Below are 20523 nucleotides of genomic sequence, written 5' to 3'. Positions count from 1 at the left end.
TATTATAGTTTTAGGATTTAATTTACTATATCTAACCTTTTATTTCTATTAAATGGCAAATATTAAAAGGCCCGCGCTTCAACTCAAGCAGCAGAAATGTGTGTGCGTAGTAGAGGAGAAGTCCCACAGAGATCAAAAGAACCCCATTACCCCATCTCAGAAAAATTACAAAATAATTCATTCCTTACTTTATTACTACTTCAAGTTAAAAATTTTGCCCTTTGGGTTATAAACTCAGTAGGTTTGAGAGATATGTATTTTATATATCCAAAAGGAGTAAGGTAGCATACAAAAATAAAAGAATATAGTAAATTATATTAAAAAAACAAAGGGATACAAGGCAGAAAAGTCAAAATGAACAGGTCCAAATGAAATGGATCATGTTCACTACCATTCTAATAAAACATTCTTATATAACTTATTATGAAAATTGTGAGCAAAACACTACATGCATGCTGTAAATTAAAAATTTATACTGTACTTAAGCTAAAATTATATTACTATCTGTTAAAACTGACAGGAAAATTCCTTCTCACTTCTTATGATCACCATACCAGCAATAATGAGTTCTTTAAAACTTGCAAATAAGAATATCTTGTGTGACGTAAAAAATAAATCTGATTAACAAGTTAAAATATTTTTTACTACTATATGATTAAAAACAGATGTTTCTCCCAATGTACTATATATATTTAAAAATTAAAATAATTTTAAGGTATAAGTAAAAACCCATGCTGTTAAAAGTGAAACAAAAAGCTGAAGTTAGAAATACTTATCTTAAGAGGTAGCAATTCAAAATAATAATGTAATCAAAAGATCCTTAACATAGTGAAGCACTTAAAACTCTAATTTTAATTTTGGTCCCAATTTTTACATTAGGGCAGTACTTTATTTCATATTCCTTAGTTTCTTCATTGGTTAAATGGAGAAACACAGTTGTTGTTGTTTTAGAGGTATTAAGGTTCAGTGAGTTTATGCTTACATTTTAAAACAATACTTTTACTTAAAGTCTTAGCTGGATTCTGAATTTCCTCTGCAAAGCAGCCTTTAGGATAAATGACATACAGAACAGGAGCAAGTGTGCATTATATGAAAGATTTTGATTACCAATAAAAAGCAGAGTCATGGTAACTAAGGCTTTTAAGCTATTTTAAGAACTTGTTTTAAAATAAGTTTAAACTTATTTTGGCTTGACACACTAAGGTTTTAAAATACTTTCTAAAAAATAAAATACTTTCTGACTTTGTTATAATTATGTACAAAATGAGAATTCATATATAAGATTTCTTTCTCAATTACACAAATTAAAGTAAAAGGCTTTTGGTAAAAATTTTATTAAAATAAATATATTTCCTAATTTTTTGCAACCATTTGACTAAAAAAAATTTGACAAGTTCCCCTATATACCAAATGTATAACTCAACACTAGAGTAGGGCTAAGCATAAGTTTTTTCTTCTGGTTAAATATAATGATGCAAATAATATTACTTGGTTCTTTTCACTTTTCAAATTCTTATAAGCTTAATCATGAGATTTCATGACTTATGAAACATGACCAAATCTAAGATTTCTTTCAAGGACTTAAGCAGCTGGAAAAGTGGTAAAGGTCTAATAATTAATACATGCTCTTGAGCCAATTCCTAATTGATTTTCCTACTCATAACACAGTATTTTTTTTTTTTTTTTTGTCTAAAGCATATGGCATGTTTATTTGAAAAAAAAAAATAATAATACCAAGAGAGAAAATAGTAAGCTCTATCATTTAATCCTCACAACAACCCTTTGAGGTAGGTACTATTATTATCCATTGTACAGATGAGGAATTGAAATTACAAAGAGGTTCAGTAACTTACCTAAGTTTCAGAGTTAATGGTAAAGTTGGCATTCAAACCCAAACAGCCTGGTTCCAGAATCCATATAATTAACCACTATGCAGATTACTGGTAAACTCACTGAATCAAGGATGAAACCCAAAAGCTTTCATTTTTAATAAAGGTATCAGATTATTTTTATACTATCTAAAGTTTGAGAACCACTGACATCACTTAGGAAAAAGTGGCATAGATATGGTTAGTTCTTTTACAGTACACACAAAAGAATAAATCCAATCCACCATTTGAATATCTACAGTGTAAACTTTAAACAGGGATGGGATAATTATTTTCTTAAACTGAGATATAGATATTAAGTAGGTATATAAATAAACCTGGATTCTTCTGGACACAAACAGGCAGACAAGTTTGATTTCTAGTTTCGTTGACGTCAAAATAGGATTCACTTTAATTCATTAGGACTTACAAGAAGGCATTTTAGAATAAATACCATGAAGCAAATCTTCCAGCTAACCATTTCTATATAGTATTTTTATGTTTAATATTAGAAATGTGATACTTAAAACAACTTGGATAAAAAAATTTGCAGAATCTGAGGTGTTAGGTGTCACAATGCTAGAACTTTTGTGAAGGAAATAAATTCACTTCTTTAGTAAATAGTGATCAGTCTTCTTACATTGGGGAACTTCCAAATAATTAAAAAAACAAACTTTACATAAAATTATTTTGAGGCAAAACTCTAACGAAGTTTACTACTGACTAATACTATCTACTATTCTTTGCTTATTTGAAGCAAATGACCTATTTCCTGGGAGACAGGTGTCAATTTCCTTTATGAATAATACCATGGTATTCAAACTGTAAACTAGACATAAGAACCACTATTGTCATAGTCTATTTCCCATCTTTAGCCCCCACCCCTCATTCCCCTTTCTCTCTCCTCTCCCTCCCTTTCTTCCTTCACTCATTTATTTAAAATAGCACAATCTAGCAAAACATGTACTTTTGACCTTAAATTTCTGAGAGTGGTAAGTACATAGTTAGTAACTGACTAAAAGCCTAACTTAAGACAGTGTTTTTAAAACTCTTTTGCTTACAACCCATGGTAAAAAATACATTGCATGTCAGTGTTACACACACACACACACACGATTAAAATCAAAGTTTCATGAAACCATATTACCCTTATTATATTGAACACACTCTTTTAATTTCTATTTTAACTTTGTTAACTTATAAAAGAAATGCTGGTCATGCAATCCACTGATTTCATGGTTTACTAATGAATACCACCTGCTTATTTTAAAACTCGGTCTATGTCAGTCATTACATATAGAAGTCCATCCACTAAAGATAGGAATGGAGACAAATACCAACATCAGGCCAGAATACTTTGAAGGATTACGGGAAAAATGAGTAAAAGAAATAGCAAAGGCTAGTATGACAACAATGGAAAAATGATAATATACTATTATAGCATTTAAAAACATGTACAAACAATGATAGAAAGGCCTCTAAATAAAAAGTAAATACACATTTTACTGAATAGGCTAGAATCAAGTTACTTTATGTTTTAAAAAAACATTTTAATACTCTATTTTAAAATACCAAGAGAAAAACATGTTTCTTTCTTTGTTCATTTAAAAATATTAATTTAATGGAACTATATATAAAAGAAAATGTGTAAATGAAAGTCTTCCAAGAACAATTAGTAACTTTACCAAATAATAACTTTCAAAGAAATACTCCCAAAAACAGAACTTTTACTGAAAAGTAGATGTATACATTTTTGGATATATGTAACTGTTAAACTCACTTTACATACTATCAATATTTTCAAAATTACGCCTTTATTTTTTTCTTTACTTAAATTGACTCATAGAAACTCATTTTAACATCATTTTTATTTGTGGCAATGAAGTATTAGGTTATAGAACTTTTGGAAATGAACTGGACACACCAATACAAAGAAATTTTTAAAGAAAGAATCATTTGTTGAAGAAAACATCTTTTATAAAACAGAAAATAAAAATATTTAATTAGGGTGAGATTCTGCTTATTCTAGTATCAGCTTCAAACAAAAAACTCTTCATATAGTCACATGGTTGTCATATAATTATTTTTCTTCTTGCAGAAATGTTTAAAGACAATTGAATTAACCTTTACTTAATATTCTTTCTAAAGTTTATAAATAACTAAGAGTTAAAAGATTTGTTTTTCATATTAACAATTCAACCATTTCTACAGTGCCAAAATAAATAAAAATGGATTACCTTGGCAATATTTCCATGCACATATATGGCTTGTTCTTGGAAGACTTTCATTTACACGTTTACTTTTATATATAGTTCTATTAAACTACCTCTACAAAACAGTATAGTATATAAAAAAGAAATTTCTATCAGAAAAAAGTAAGAGATAAAAATTTGTTTGAAATACTAGCAGATTAACTCATAAGTACCAGCTATGTCTGTACTTGTAGGGAAAAAAGTCACAGTTGGAAACATTTCTTTGAAAGTATGTGTGTGCTACGTGGAATTTAGCTAATTTCTTTACAAACAATACAAACACTGAAACAAAACTTTAAAAAAAATGTTGAGAGAAAACTAAAACACTTACCTGAAATTCTGGTACAGTAGGTAACTTTGTGACAGTTTTCCTCTTCTTTGTGATTGCTTTTTTAGATATGGATTTTTTTCCTTTCAAGATTAAAAGAGAAAAACTTCATAATGCTGTTAATATTACCCTTCATTAACAAAAATATTACATAGAACCTTGAAAGTTAAATTATAACAGATGGATTCCACTGAGTCCAATAAAAATGATGAATCAAAACAAGTCCTAGTAACAGCAAACATTCAACTATAACTACCTATAACAGACACATAAACAAATGCCATAATTCTTTATATAAGAACCAAATTATTACAATCTCCAATGTGCTGCACAGTATCAGAATTTACTGTAATAAGATTTATCAAAAGAGTCACATTACTACAACTCAGTTAAAATTTAATTCACAACTTAAAATGAGGTCACATAAGGAAAAAAAAATCTTACCTTTAACAATAACTTACATAGTCAGGAACCTGCATAGAATTATACTCTGAAGACTATTGCCTATTTAGCCAACCCAATGTAAAAATCCTCTCAATAGCTCAGAAAACAAAGTTTTTCTATCCCTTTAGCTCTTCACTCATCTAATCTTTCCTCAAGTGCTGACTTTGGCAGTATTCAATGACCAGTTGTAAAGCAAAGTAAACATCTCTCTTTAAAGTGCACCTACCTAATCATTTGTGTAATCAAAAATCACCGGGAAATATAAATTTATATTCTTAAATAAAATTCATAGCATAGATTGAAGTATATCTGTGTATCTAACCTGACATGAGACATAGTTCAGATCATGTTAAAAGTAAGTATGTTTTGTGCTCACTTCAGCAGCACATATACTAACATTGGAATGATAGAGATTAGCGTGGCCCTTGCACAAGGATGACATGCAAAATTCATAAAGCGTTCCATATTTTTTAAAAAAGAAAAAAGTAAATATGTTTTCTCCCCACTTGTAATTAACAAAATCAACTAATAATAAGTTGATTGTTAATTATCCAACAAGAGATATAGGGCATTATACAATTTATGGGAATAACAAAGAATTATAAAATGGAAACTGTCCTTCAGGAGCTTACAATCTATGTAATGGGATAAAAATTAATTGTAAATACTTAAAAGTTAATTTAATTCTCAATCATTTGTAGGGGAAAATTAAAAGTTACTGTTTTTTTCAAAAGGAAAAATGAGTTTAAGTAAATAAAGTAACTTTGCTCTACATACACCCTATTGCTTCTTTTTAAACATTATCCTATGCAGGTAAGATCTTGCATGAAAACAATTAAAAAAAATAAATTTATAGGGGTGACATTAATAGGATCATATAGATTTCAAGTGTACATTTTTACAATACATGACCTGTATATTGCATTGTGTGCCCACCAACCAAAGTCAAATCATCTTCCATCATCATATATTTAGCCCCCTTTACTACCTGCCGCCATCCCCTCTTAACACTGGTAACAACCACAATGTTGTCTGTGCCTATCAGTTTCAGTTTTATATCCCACATGGGAGTGAAATCATATGGTTCTTAGCTTTTTCTGACTGATTCACTTCACTTAGCATAATATTCTCAAGGTCCATCCATGTTATTACAAATGAACAGTATTCCATAGTATATATGTACATCTTCTTTATCCAATCCTCTATCAAAGGACACTATGGTTATCTCCATATCTTGGCCTCCATGAATAATGCTGCAATAAACATAGGAGTATATATATCTTTGCAAATGAAATGTTTGAGTTTTTCAAGTAGATACCCAGAAGAGGGATTGCTGGGTCATACAGTAACCCTATTCTTAATTTTTTGAGGAACCACCATACTGTTTTCCATAGTGGCTGTACCAGTTTATATTCCAACCAGCAATGAATAGGGTTCCTTTTTCTCCACAACCTTTCCAACTCTTATTACCTGTCTTGTTGATAAGAACCATTCTAACAGGTGTGAGGTGGTATCTCATTGTAGTTTTGATTTTCATTTCCCCAATAGCTAGTGAAGTTGAACATTTTTTCATATCTGATGGCCATTTGTATGTCTTCTTGGAAGAGGTGGCTGTTCAGGTTCTCTGCCCATTTTTTAATTGAATTATTTGTCTGGTGTTGAGTTGTATGAGTTCTTTATATATATTTTGGATATTAAAAATCCTTGTCTGAGCTGTTGTTTGTACATATCATCTCCCATTCAGTTGATTGCCTTTTTGTTTTACTGGTTTCTTTTGCTGTGCAGAAGCTTTTTAGTTTGATATAGTCCCACTCATTTATTTTTGCCTTTACTCCCCTTGCCTTTGGGGTCAAGTTCATAAAATCTTCTCTAAGACCAAGGTCCGTAAGTTTAGTACCTATGTTTTCTTCTATGTAATTTATTGTTCCAGATCTTATATTTAGGCCTTTGATCCATTTTGAATTATTTTTTGTACATGGGGACAAACTGCTTCTGGTTTCATTCTTTTGCATGTGGCTTTCCAATTTTCCTACTGCCATTTTTTAAAAGGCTTTCTTTTCTCCATTGTGTATTTTTGGGTTATCAAAAATTATTTGCCCATATACATGTGGTTTTATTTCTGGGCTCTCAATCCTATTCCATTCTTCTATGTGTCTGTTTTTCTGCCAATACCATGGTGTTATGATTATCATAGCTCTATAGTATAATTTGCAAGTCAGGTAGTGTGATATTTCTGGCTTCGTTCTTTTTTCTCAGGATTGCTTTGGCTATTTAGGGTCTTTTTGGTTCCGTACAAATCTGATGATTTTTTTTGCTCTTTTTTTTTTTTAATGGCATTGGGATTTTGATGGGGAATTGCATTAAATCTTTGGGTAATATAGCCATTTAAACTATATTGATTTTTCCAATCCATGAACACAGAATATCTTTTCATTTCATTGTGCCTTTTTTAATCTTTAATAGTTTTGTAGTTTTCGGTATATAGGTCCTTCACATCCTTTAAGTTTATTCCTAGGTATTTTATTCTTTTGGTTGCAATTGCAAATGAAATTGGTATTTTTCCCCCCATTTATTTTTCTGAAGTTTCATTGCTAGTATATAGTAAAGCAGTGGATTTTTGTACATTTATTTTGTATCCTGCAACTTTACTATATTTGTTTATTGTTTCAAATATTTTTGGTAGTCTTTAGGGTTTTCTATATACAGAATCATGTCATCTGCATCTACTTCTATTTATTTCACTTGCCTGACTGCTCTGGCTAGGACTTCTAGAATTATGCTGAATAATAGTGGTGAGAATGGACATCCTTTTCTTGTTCCTGACTTTAGAGAAAAAGCTTTCAGTTTTTCACCATTGAATATGATATTGGCTGAGGAAAACATTGACAATGACTTTAAATAAATAACGCAATTTACCAAAGAGCTTCACAACATGACCTAGGAGTGGTAATAAGCAAACATGATTTATATAAATTATCTCGTTAATTCTTAACAAAAACAAAAACACAAACACACAAAAAAACCCTCCAAGGTAGGCAATTCCTCATTTTAATGTGAGCTAACTGAAGAGAAAAAAGATTACTTACTCAAGTGTTACACTGTAAGTAAGCACCACAGCTAGGGATTCTACCGCCTAAGTCCAAGGTCCATTATGCAATGCTAACCTCTCAAAAATCATAGTTACCATTTATTGATTCTTACAATCTGCCAAGCACCATGTTAGGTACTATGCTTTGCTATTCAAATTAATCTGTGTAATGCTACAGCAAGGTAGGTATTACCTCATTTTTTAAAACATAAACAAACTCGCTATAAACAGGCAAATAAATGGATGGAGGACTTATAGCTAACGTGAACTGGAGCATGTATCTGTACTAGACTTGTCTCACATCAAAGCTGTGCTCTTTCCTTTTTTAAAGCACGTTATTTTATTTACTTTTGAGAGAGAGAGAGAGAGAGAGAGAGAGAGAGAGAGAGAGAGAGAGAAAGAGAAAGAGAGATTGATTTGTTGTTCCACTTATTTATGCCTTCATGGGTTGATTCTTTTATGTGACCTAACTGAGGATTGAACCTGCAACCTTTGGATATTGGGATGATGCTCTAACCAACTGAGCATCCAGCCAGGGTTAAAGCTGTGCTCTTTTTAATGATAAAATACTGTGTTCTTTCTAACTTTCTCAGCAATATAATATGCTTTTGACATATTTCTGAGCATTCCTTTACACTAGGGGAAGATTCACATATTCACTATTACATAATACTCATAAAAACAATCTAAACAAAAAATTTCCTGTATCTTTAATAAAAATTAGTTCTTCCTTTTAATTAAATACTTACTTTTAAAAGAGAGCATTGTGTACTATAAAACCTCACAGTCTTTACTTACTAATCTGTTTTTGTTTCAGGGCATGATATATACAGGGCAAGTTACATACTGCCTCTCAGTGGGCTTCCACTGCCCTAAGTCACCTGTTACCACAAAATAGAATGTAATTCTCAGATCTAGGACTGTGCTGAAGCCAGGAACAGTTAAAACACACACAAAAATGCCCTAGCCGAGTGCTCAGTGGTTAGAGCATCAGCCTGCGTACTGAAGTGTCCTGGATTCGATTCCAGTCAAGGGCACATGCCTGGGTTGCAGGCTCCATCCCCAATGGGGGGCATGCAGGAGGCAGCGGATCAATGATTCTCTCTCATCATTGATGTTTCTATCTCTCCCTCTTCCTTCCACTCTGAAATCAGTAAAAATATATTAAGAAAAAATAAAAATAAAGAAGCATTTAAACACACACACACACACACACACACACACGGAATTTCAACTCTAATTCTTGGGCTTAAAACATAGACATGGGCAAAAAGTTGAATCTCAACTTGTACCAAGAAAATGAATAAAAACCTTAATATAGTCTAGTAATTAATGTTACAAGTGCAGCCTAATGAAGCTTTTTAAAACTATGCTTAGAACAGCTCAAGAAAAGAAAGCCCAGCATGAGAGGAAAAATGTAACTAAAAATATATTTTACACTATAAATATAGGCACAAAACTCTAGTCTTCTAGAATATGCAGATACACTTACTAGAAAAATGAAGATGATTATCATCCCTACTCCAACTCCTCTTTCCTCAGTCTCTCATTACTCATCTTTATCCCTCTCATTCACTTGGCTGCCCTGCCTGTCTTTACCCCTTGGCCTTCCACTTTCACTCCAATGCCCTCCTAGATTTGGCCTTCCCATGTATAAGAATTCTCCCAACACATTCACTACTCTCTTAGTGTTTTCATTTTAGGAACCTTAAATGAATGGACAATAAGACATTAATCACTGTTAAAAGGGCATTTTTATTATTAAATACCAAATCTGGGAAGTACTTAGAATGTGAGGCCACAACTGGATTCTAAACTTGACCTTTATTTACTAAAAGTGCATGTTTTGAATGAATATATTTTACAGAAATTTCTGGAATGTTCTCTAAGTAAGCAATTTGGCCTTAACAAAACAGCTGATTTCCTCCTATTCTCTTGAGCAAATTTTTCATCATACTGGTCATTTTTTAACCCTATCATATAATTCAATAACTGCTGAACGCCTATTTCTTTTTTTCTCCTTTAATTTAGAATACTGAGTCAGTTTGTCAAATTCTCCTTCTTATTGCAATATATTTCTCAAAATGTTTTTTCTTTCCTGCCAATGTGATAGAAAAGTCATGTAATAATTCTTATCTGGATTTAGAATTTCCTCTTTCTGAAGTTACCTCCTTCATCTAAATCTTGTCAGTTTCTTTTTATAGCTATTTAATGATGTCCTAATTACCTTGCAAGATCCTTTCTCCTAATCCTGCCACTTACCAGCTGTGTTACCTTGGACACAGAATAAACTTCTCTGTGCTTCAGTTTTTTAATCTATAACATCTATATAATAGGAAATAACAATAGTATCTACTTCATGGAGTTTTTATGAAGGTTCAATGAGACAATTTGTATAAAGGCTTAGAACAGTGCCTGGCATACATTAAACAATAGACAAGTGTTCACTTTTGTGGGGGTGGGATAGGGTGGGAGAGTAGAAGGCAATAAAATAAAAGGATATGGAGTACAGTTTATCCTTTTACTCTCTTTGACCGTGGCATCTTGAGTTGGTCCTCTAAAAGTTTTCCCCATAAAGACACACATAGGTAAGTGCTATAATAGTGCTATCAACACAGAACTATACAATCTTTTTTACAAATATCGGTCTGGATGTAACCAAATATTGTAGATTACATTACTTTCTCTGTTATTCCCTATAAACCAATATACTGTTTTTTACACATTTGATAGATCTTATTTAGTGCTCATTTCCTTGTACTGGGATCCTGATTCGATTATTTAAAATAGCACAACAGTATGAAAAAAGATACAGTAACTACGAAAAAAGAACAGTCTGAGATAAAGAATGACATAACACAAATAAATAACACATTGGAAGGAATACACAGCTGATTAGGGGAAGCTGAGGATTGAATCAGTGAATCAGAAGATAGTCGGAAATATCACTCAACTAGAGAACCAAAAAGAAAAAAACAATGAAAAAACAGGAAGACAGCTTAAGGGAACTGTGGGACAATATGAAACGTAACAATCCTCTATAATAAAAGCCTAATATGCTAAGTGTCCAGTCTTCCAGTCATCCATTCAACCAATCAAAGTGTAATATGCTAATGATATGCTAAGGCTGCTGAACCTGCACTGACCACCAGGGGGCAGACGCTCCAACTGATACAGTGGTCGGCAAACTCATTAGTCAACAGAACCAAATATCAACAGTACAACGACTGAAATTTCTTTTGAGAGCCAAATTTTTAAAACTTAAACTATATAGGTAGGTACATTGTTATTATCTTAATAAGGGTACTCCTAAAGCTTAGGAAGAGCCACACTCAAGGGGCCAAAGAGCCGCATGTGGCTCGCGAGCCATAGTTTGCCGACCACGGAACTGGTAGATTAGCTTGCTGCTGAGGTCCAGCCGATCAGGACTGAGTGAGACAGACTGGACACACCCTGGAGTCTTCCCACAGTTCCTCCCCGGCCCCGATCATGCACTGGTGGGGTTCCTCGGCCTGGCCTGCACCCTCTCGCAATCCGGGACCCCTCAGGGGATGTTGGAGCTGGTTTTGGCCAGATCCCACAGACCAGGCAGAGGGACCACACTGGGGTTTTGTTTAGCTTCTATATTTGTTACAATGTTTCAAAGTGCAAGCTCAGAGGCCGGCGGGGCTGGCAGGGAACGTTGGAGTCCTCCGTCACTGAAGCAAGCAAGCCTCATGTTAGTTTCCATCTGCCTGGCTGCCGGCCACCATCTTGGCTGGCAGTTAATTTGCATATTGCCCTGATTAGCCAATGGGAAGGGTAGCGGTCATACGCTAATTACCATGTTTCTCTTTTATTAGACAGGATGCTAAAGGGATTGCTTTACGGGATTGTTGAGAAGAAACAGAGAGAGAAACTTAGCCATACAGATTTAAAATGGCTATAAATAAGTACTTCTCAATAATAACCCTAAATGTAAATGGATTAAATGCTCCAATCAAAAGGTGTAGGGTAGCTGAATGGAAACAAAAACATAACTTAACTGTATGCTGTCCACAAGAGACCCACGTCAAAGCAAAAGACACACTCAGGATGAAAGTGAAGGGATGGAAAAAAATTTTCCATGCTAATGGAAAAGTAAAAAAAAGCGGGAGTAGCAATACTCATATCCAACAAAATAGACTTTAAAAGCATCATGCTAAGTGAAATAACCCAGTCGGACAAAGATAAATATATGATCTCACTCATTTGTGGAATATAATGAACAACATAAACTGATGAACAAAAATAGAGCCAAAGGGGGGGGGGGGTTATACTAGAATATAATAAAAGTAATCCTGTTATTTGCAGATTTTTAATATTTCCTACAACTTTTGTGATATTATATTGTTAGTACAGGTTTTGGTAATATTACTATACTTAAAATCCTTTTGATTCTTGAAATATTAATGTTTATTGCTTGAAATATTATTATATATAAGATCATTTTTCTTCAATAATTGGGGTTTATTGCATGTAATATTATTATATTTAAAATCGTTTTTCTTGAAATAAAAAAAAAGGTCATAAACAAAGAATCAATAATCCCAAGGTTGGCAATAAACCTAACCTCCAGTGGCAAATACAGTTTACAACTTAAGTGATTAAACTCTGCTCTCTATAATAAATACTCTAACAAATAAATGTAGTGCATTCTAACACAAACTAATGGTCTCAAAGTTACCTGTCAATGGTCTTTCCAAGGTTTACATTAAATAAACTTTTAACTTTTATAGGAAACTGCCTTTTCAGAAAACGGACTTAGCCTTAAAATCAACTCAATGATGACAAAATACATTAAAAATAAGTTACAAAAAAAAAAGTTTGACCTCATTTTTTTGACTGGTATATAAATATTTTTTAATCTTCCTAATCTATGTAAAGCAATGCTTGCCTTCTCAAAAGCACTTTCACTGACAACTTACGATTCTTTTCAGATTTACTGCTATGGAAATTATTAAACTTCCTGATAGTTTAATAATTTTAATCCTTAATTTTAATCAAGGCTAAAAAAGAATGTTATAGAACAGAGTGTAGATAATAACCAAAATAACCTAGAAAAAATATAACTGTTATGAACAGATTTAATAAAATAAGTATACTGAAGGAGAAGTATCTGATGCTATAATTATGCACATTAAGGAAAATTCCAATGTTTTTCTATTCTATAATGTTTCCAAAAGTAAGGAACAGGCTTAAATTAACTAAAAATGAATTCAAAATTTTAAAAGGCAGAAAGAACACTCCCATTCTGAAAAATAGATAAAAATGCTTAACGTTACAAAATTCTCTTATAGTGCACTAAAATTATCAAATCATTTTAAACCAATCTGCCTTTGTGCCTTCTATTAAAAACCATCTCCCCTCATAATAGGAAGGTTTACTAAATTTGTAGATGGAACCAAAAATTAAAACATAAAAGGAACCAGTTTAACCACATGTAGAATTTAGTCTACCCTAAATTAAGGTTAATAATCAGTCATGGATGACACAGCTTATCCCAAAGCATATTCTACACAATACTATTATTTGGAAAAAGGAAAAAAAGCCCTGTGTTCAAATAAACTTGAAAATTACTAAGTTAAAGAAACAAAACAATGTTATTTTCTTCAAGACCTTGCAGCGGCCTTAATATACAGGCACAGAATCAATTATTCACAATTCTAAAGTCTAAAAGATTCTGAAAAATAAAGTTTATTAAAAAAATAATTTATATGGTAGCAAAATCTGACCTGAACTGTTAAGAGGTTCTTTATAGTCTTCATCTCATTTAGCCTGATAATTAATACATTTTTCTTTTCTGTAGAAATTATGTATTTGATTACAGGGCTGCTCCAAACTCTACTGAGGATGTTCCTTTGAAAATACTATATACATCATTAACACCCTTCTAAAATCTGAAGATTTCTGAATCCCCAAACATAAATGGTACAAGAGTTTCATAAAATGCATTGTGGACCTGTACTAATGCATAATGTGACTCTATAAGAGGAACAGCTCCCAAACTTGGGACCATGGAGCTCACTCTTAAAAAGAGAAAGGAAATACTGGATTAGAGTATGCCCAAAACTAATGATAAAAGGCCACATAATAGCTCATACCTATTAAAGAAGCCCAGGGCAAAATGATGTACAATAAATTTCTGTTGTTAGTAAAACATTTTATGTAACAATGTAAAACAGTAAGAAGCTTAGTGACTGATGATGAAAGAGAGCTGGTCTATGCTTACCCAGTGCTAACAACAGAACAGTATTTGCCAAATCCAAGTATTATTGTTACTGAAGACTTGACTCTCTAAAATTTGCTCGAAACATAAAAACCAAAACAGTATATAGGCAAGTGCATAATTTTCTCCTATTTCATGCCTGTAAGACTTCTCTCCTTAATTAAAAAGGCACACAGAAGATACACAAGTACTAGCTGAATTTGCTTCTGACTTTTTTTCATTCACTTGTCTAGAACTGGACATGAAGTTCTCAAATGTTCTCTCTGATCTACATTCTGAACTTATATTTCAAAAATGGAACACTTCATTTGCTTACAATACAAATTCATTTTATACTAATCCTCATCAACTAATATTTTTATTCTGCTACATTAATAACTATGTTATTTTCTAAACCACTTTAATTCATAATTAACTTTGAATACATGAATAGTAAGTCATAAATAAAAACTTAATAAAAGGTTTTAGGAAATAATGGTATTAATAAAATAGTATTACATATTTTAGAACTGGAAACATTTTCAAATTTAAAAATATTTAATATTTCAGAGGCCAAGATTTCAGAGAACTCAAGTCAAACTTAATTTATATAGCCTAATGGATTGCTTGTAAAATTTAAAAGGTTTATTGCTGAAAGTTACTTTAAAATATTGTAGCTTTTCATTGCTTGGCTCAATGTGGACCACTTTGCAATTTTCAGTTCAACAAATTAAACCTGTTCTTGATAGTAAATTTTATACTACTTCTTTATCAATGATACATTACATATACATTTAAAAATACATTTAATTGTATTTAATGATTTAAATAACTATGGTATAACACCTACTATAGCAGTTAAACTAAATTCATTCCCTCATTTGCCAATTCATTATCAAATTATCGCCAAATCTTAATTATCTTTGTAACTGAGGGAATGAAAAAAACTGAAATCCACAAATAAAGACAATAAACCACAATTTATTTTAGTAAACAATTCAAGGTTTTCCCAATCAGGCAACTTTTTATTAGGATTAATAAATGAAGTTAAATCATCTGCTTTCATCTCGCCTATCCTCTCAATAAATGAGACATTTAAGCTGATTAAATGGCAAAGATTAGGAAAAGCAAAAGCAATTAAAAAACAGAGCAATCAACCACTGAATACTATAAGGTATGCATACACACTTTAACAGCTAATAACACACTTAGTTTTCACTTCTTTTCAGGTTTAACTGATTTGAAATGGGTGAAGCCAGACGAAGCTTTGAACAAAGAAAATTTATCCTAAAGTGCCACTAGACTTTTTGTTTTGGGGATACATAAAAAATAAAGTTTACAGTATAAAAAAGTCAATGAATTGAGGGCACACAAATACCAAAGAAAGGATTCTTGATGTTTGAGATCCCATGGCTTTGTGTTATCACCAGTGCCTGGACAAGAATTGTCATCAGTTTGAAAACAGGCAATTACAAAAAAAAATTATTCATTTCTGTAGACTCTTTTAAATTTTGAAAATGAACTATATGTTAATAAACACTGACTTTATAATCATTCAAAGTGCATACACATTTTGGGGGAACACCCTGCATATTTATCGGATTTTTTTGCTTTAATTTTTAAATAGGCTTGTGACAAATACATTATTTACATTAGGTATAAGACAAACTTACAAATTCTGTTATAAAAATGATTCCTGTCTTATTAGTTGATATAGCTCTTTCCTTATATTTCACAACATTTTTCTGGATATGCAAATACAAACTGAAAAGAGTACTGAAAAATGTATGATGTGGGGAAAAACTGATACCCAGAAAGATAATCTGGCCTGCCTTGGTTTAAGAAGCTAGTTGCTATGAACTTTAGTCCTGGGAATGCAATCCCCTGATATCAGTGCTTTTTCCACTGCATTGTAACTGCCCTTACCCAAGGAAAATAAAGACTTCTCATCAGTGATGGAAAGTGTCACTTATGGAGAAACTGGTCCAAAGAAATGTAAACACATAATGTCCAAAGACTGTCAGAAGAAAATTAAATTCAAATGTATTGTACCGGTATTTTGTTGTTATTGTTGTTGTTAATAATAAAACCTCTTCTGTTCTGCCAACACGCATACATACGTGTTCATTTCATTGTTAAGATGCCTAATTGAAAGAACTTGAAGTATGCATAAATGTAATTCTCACTGATTTGTGTTAGCTTACCAGATTTGTGCTTCTTGTGTTTTGCCTTCTTTTTGATGATCAATAACTTATTCTGGATCTCAGGTTTGTAAGACTTGAATGCAAGAGAATGAAGACCTTCACGCTTTCTCTGTAAGTTTTCATTCAAAGCATCTTTTAATTTCTTTTTTTTCTTTTTCTTCTTTTTTGCCCTCATTTTAGTTAGCTTGAGTTTCTTGTGGCTCTGCAATGACTGCTCTAATAAAATATCCCTTACAACTTTGGGGCAGCTAATTTCTGCGTGATCATTGTGACTTCCATTTACATGTATTTGGCAAGATTTCAGAGCATTTTCTTTTAATGGACTGGGTTCAGGCTTTACTCTAGAAGCTTCACCATATCTTTCGTGATTTTCTATAAACCTTATTTCACCTGGACTAAGAGGCTCTCCAAAGCCAGTAACTTCACCTGGACTTCCTGGTTTCTCTAAATTTTCTTTACAGCAATCAGTTTTCTTAATTTCGCAGGGTCTGCGAATTCTAATTTCACAGTTCGATTTCACTTCCATTTCATCAGAGATGTCATGATTATCCAAGTTCATTTTAGCATGGCAGCAAGTTGGATCCAAATTAATTTCTTTCTCTTTTTTGAAGGCAGAGGGCAGGCCTTCTCTACCACATCTACCACACCTATGTTCTCCATTACTTGTACTAAAATAGTCACACTTCAATTTCTCCAGTTTAATCCGAGGTACTCTTTGTATTTTAATGGGTGGAATTGGAAATTCTGGGGCCTGAAAAGGTCTCTGCTTGTAAATCCGTACATCTGCACCACAGAACTGTGGGAAATGTACGTATGCATTCTCCAAATAATCATAACCAAGTATAACTTCCCTGCATTCATGAATAGGCTGTCCAAGTACAGCATCTTGAACTTCTTTTTGTGTTTCATACACAAAGTCACAAAGACCCTTAAGTAACCACACTTTTTGGTGGAAAGGTAGTTCATGAAAAGGTTTTTCTTCCAATGGATTAACTTCTCCAAGAACTTTAAAAAACTGAGGACACAACCCAAGTTTCTCAGCACAGTTATTGGGATTTTCAGTCTGCCCTACAGCAGTGTACCACTGGTGTACTTTCTGTCTCAGTGCTGCCTCCCAGGTCCTATAAGGCAAAGTAGGTCTTCGATGTAAGGTAGGTCTGCGATGAGGAGGACTTAATAGAGAAGTCATTATTTTAGATAAAAAAGCATTACACTGAGGCATCAGAAGACAACGTTCCAATTCGTAGAAGACTATTTCGGGCAAGTTTAGAATTTGCTGGGCTAAGCAAAGGAAATGCCCAATAGCTGGAATTTCCCACATGGTCTCCATACAAGTTGGAGCTGCTTGAGCTAGAAGTCTTCTTTCCCATTCTTCTATTTCCTTTTGACTAGCTTCTTCTGCTTCTTTTCTCTCCTGCTCCCGAAGCCTAAAGGAAATTTAACAAAATATACTATTATTGCTTAAAGTAGAAGATGCCATAAAATAACAAATTTTGTCATATTTATCTTCAGTCAACAAGGCAACTGGCTGGTCCAGTTTAAAGTATCAGTACAAAGTGTTCCATTGCCTATATCATTTTTTTTTCAGATGAAGAAATACACATTTAACTTCATCATGAGTTTTCTTGATAGAGGATTATCACTGACAATATTGCCACTCAAAGTAAAACTCTTATAATGTACATCAACTTTAAAATATATGAAAAAAAAATTAAAGCATGTCTTCTAAACAAAAGAATTTTAGTGCTTTCTAGAAGTAATGTGACATCATATAGGAGCTGTAAAGATGTTTACATCCTTTGAGCCTATAATTCCATTTCTAAAAAGTTATATGAAGAAAATAATTCAGTACAAGCAAAAAGTTATGTGTCTGTGTTGATCACTTTTATCATATAATAAATATATCATAAATATATTATATCATATAATATAAAGAAGTTGCATTACACAACTAGAAAATAAACTGGCTATATTATGTAGCCTTAAAATTAGAATTATGACTATGACATATAAACACAAGAGTATCAGAACACAACATAGTACTTAATGAACAATAGCAATAATAAAAATATGCAAAAAATAAAAATAAAAATATGCATACAATGGACAAGGGCATTATAGCATTTCAAAAATAAATGACTCCTAGATTGATTATGGGTGTTTTTTCCCCCTTAAAAACATCTCTTTACTGATACTGCTACAAAATTTTATTTAAAAATTTTAAATTATGTGAAAAGACAGATGTAAATCTTTTTTGATACTGTATTAGGCAGTGTGTTCTTATAGACATAACACCAAAAGCACAAGCAATAAAAGAAAAAATAAAGGGGACATCATCAAAACTAAAAGCTTCTGTACTGTGAAAAGACAACCCACAGGCGAAAATTTTTGTAAACCATATACCTAATAAGAGATTTGTATTTAGAAAATATAAGGAACACTTACAACTCAATAATAAAAAGATAAATAACTGGATTAAAAAAAAGGCAAAGGATCTCAACAGACATTTCTCCAAAGAAGGTATACAAAAGAACAATAAGCACATGAAAAGATGCTCAACATTGTTATCCATTAGAGAAATGTATATCAAAACCACAATAAGATACCAATTCATACCCACCAAGATGACTATAATAAGAGAGATAAGTATTGGTAAAAAGGTAGAGAAATTGGAAACTTTATACAATGTAAAGGGTTCAGCTGCTTTGGAAAACACTGTAAACTTCCTCAGAAGTTTAAGATTACCATGTGATCCAGCAATTCTACTCCTAGGTTTATACCCAAAAGAAATGAAAAGTTATGTCCATATAAAAACTTGTATGTAAATGTTCATAGTAGCATTATTCATAATAGCCAGAGTGGAAACACGCCAAATGTCTGTCAACTCCTGAGTGGATAAATAAAATGTGGTATATCCACACAATGAAATATTATTTGGCAATAAAGCAAACGAAGTGCTGATACATGCTACTGAACATGGATAACCTTGAAAACATGATACTAAGTGAAAGAAGACATCCACAAAGACCACATATTGTGTAACTACATTTCTATACAATGTCCAGAAGTCTATAGAGACAGAAAGTAGATTAGTAGTTTCCTAGGATTAGGGAAGTTAGGGATAATTGAGAGTGACAGTTAACAATCTTTTTAGAGTGATGAAATGTTTTAAAACTGATTGAAGTGATGACTGTACAACTTTGTGAATATACTAAGAATAACTGATTTTAACACTTTAAATAGGTAAATTGCATGGTGTATAAATTTTATTTCAAGAAAGCTGTATAAGATAAATTAAATCATATGAAGTTTTGGGGGGGGATTAGGATACAACAACAAATGAGGGGAAATATAATAATTTATCTTATTCTTGATTTTGAAAAGTGAGAATGCTTCCTCTAGAAATGATGTATAAAAACACTGACATGTGACTAATTCTTGGGCTTTATATGAAAACCCAGGTATAATGTCTGACACTGGCTATTTTTTATACTATCATATTGTAATTTGTTAAAACAAATACACAGGAAGACACTATTTTAGCATTATCAGAGTGATTTCTTTCACTGAACATGCCTACATTTACCTTTTTGGCTGAGAGGTCACATTACAACTACATTGCTATAATAGATACAACAAATTATTTGATCAAATGGTCCTAGTTCATTAAAAATATTAACTGTCACTTGTGATTTGACATTTACATATATGATGACATCTGAACACCCAAACAATGCTACATTTAATAAAATTTAATTTTCTTCAAATGTACTTATAATTTTGAAGAGTTTTAATTTCTCATTGAATGGGGGTTAGTTAAGGTGAGCTGACAGAATCAAGCTTCCTGATACAAAGCTGGGACTCAAAAGCCCACATAATCAGTAGAAAAGTATACTAGAAACATTAGTCTCTTCCCCTGTCCCCAATTAGGGAACTGCAAGGAAAATTGTTTTCAAATAGAAGTGGTAAATGGAAGGGAAAAAAATCTCAAGAATTTACGCCTGGCCAGCATGGCTCAGTGGTTGAGTGTCGACTTATGAATCAGAAGGTCACAGTTCTGTTCCAGTCAGGACATATGCCTGGGTTGCAGGCTCAATCACCAGTGTAGGAGGC

General features: G+C 32.3%; 1 protein-coding gene and 1 non-coding gene across 2 annotated transcripts in view; one reads left to right on the top strand and one right to left on the bottom strand.

Moving 5' to 3' along the window:
* Window positions 1–20523, bottom strand: part of KIAA2026 (KIAA2026 ortholog) — a 108855-nt gene that overhangs the window by 36171 nt on the left and 52161 nt on the right. Inside the window, exons 5-6 of the mRNA XM_059658715.1 lie at window positions 16411–17837; window positions 4452–4531 (exon numbers count right to left, since the gene is read on the bottom strand). Of these exons, the coding sequence (XP_059514698.1) occupies window positions 4452–4531; window positions 16411–17837 (1507 nt within the window). The remainder of the gene's footprint in view (window positions 1–4451; window positions 4532–16410; window positions 17838–20523) is intronic.
* LOC132212862 (U6 spliceosomal RNA) lies at window positions 5261–5363 on the top strand. Its single transcript, XR_009447808.1, has one exon. It is a non-coding gene; the product is annotated as a U6 spliceosomal RNA (small nuclear RNA).

Source organism: Myotis daubentonii, chromosome 11 (assembly GCF_963259705.1).
Source record: "Myotis daubentonii chromosome 11, mMyoDau2.1, whole genome shotgun sequence".
NCBI lineage: Eukaryota > Metazoa > Chordata > Mammalia > Chiroptera > Vespertilionidae > Myotis > Myotis daubentonii.
Note: the sequence above shows the minus strand (reverse complement) of the source record. Positions and strands in the feature narration are given on the sequence as shown.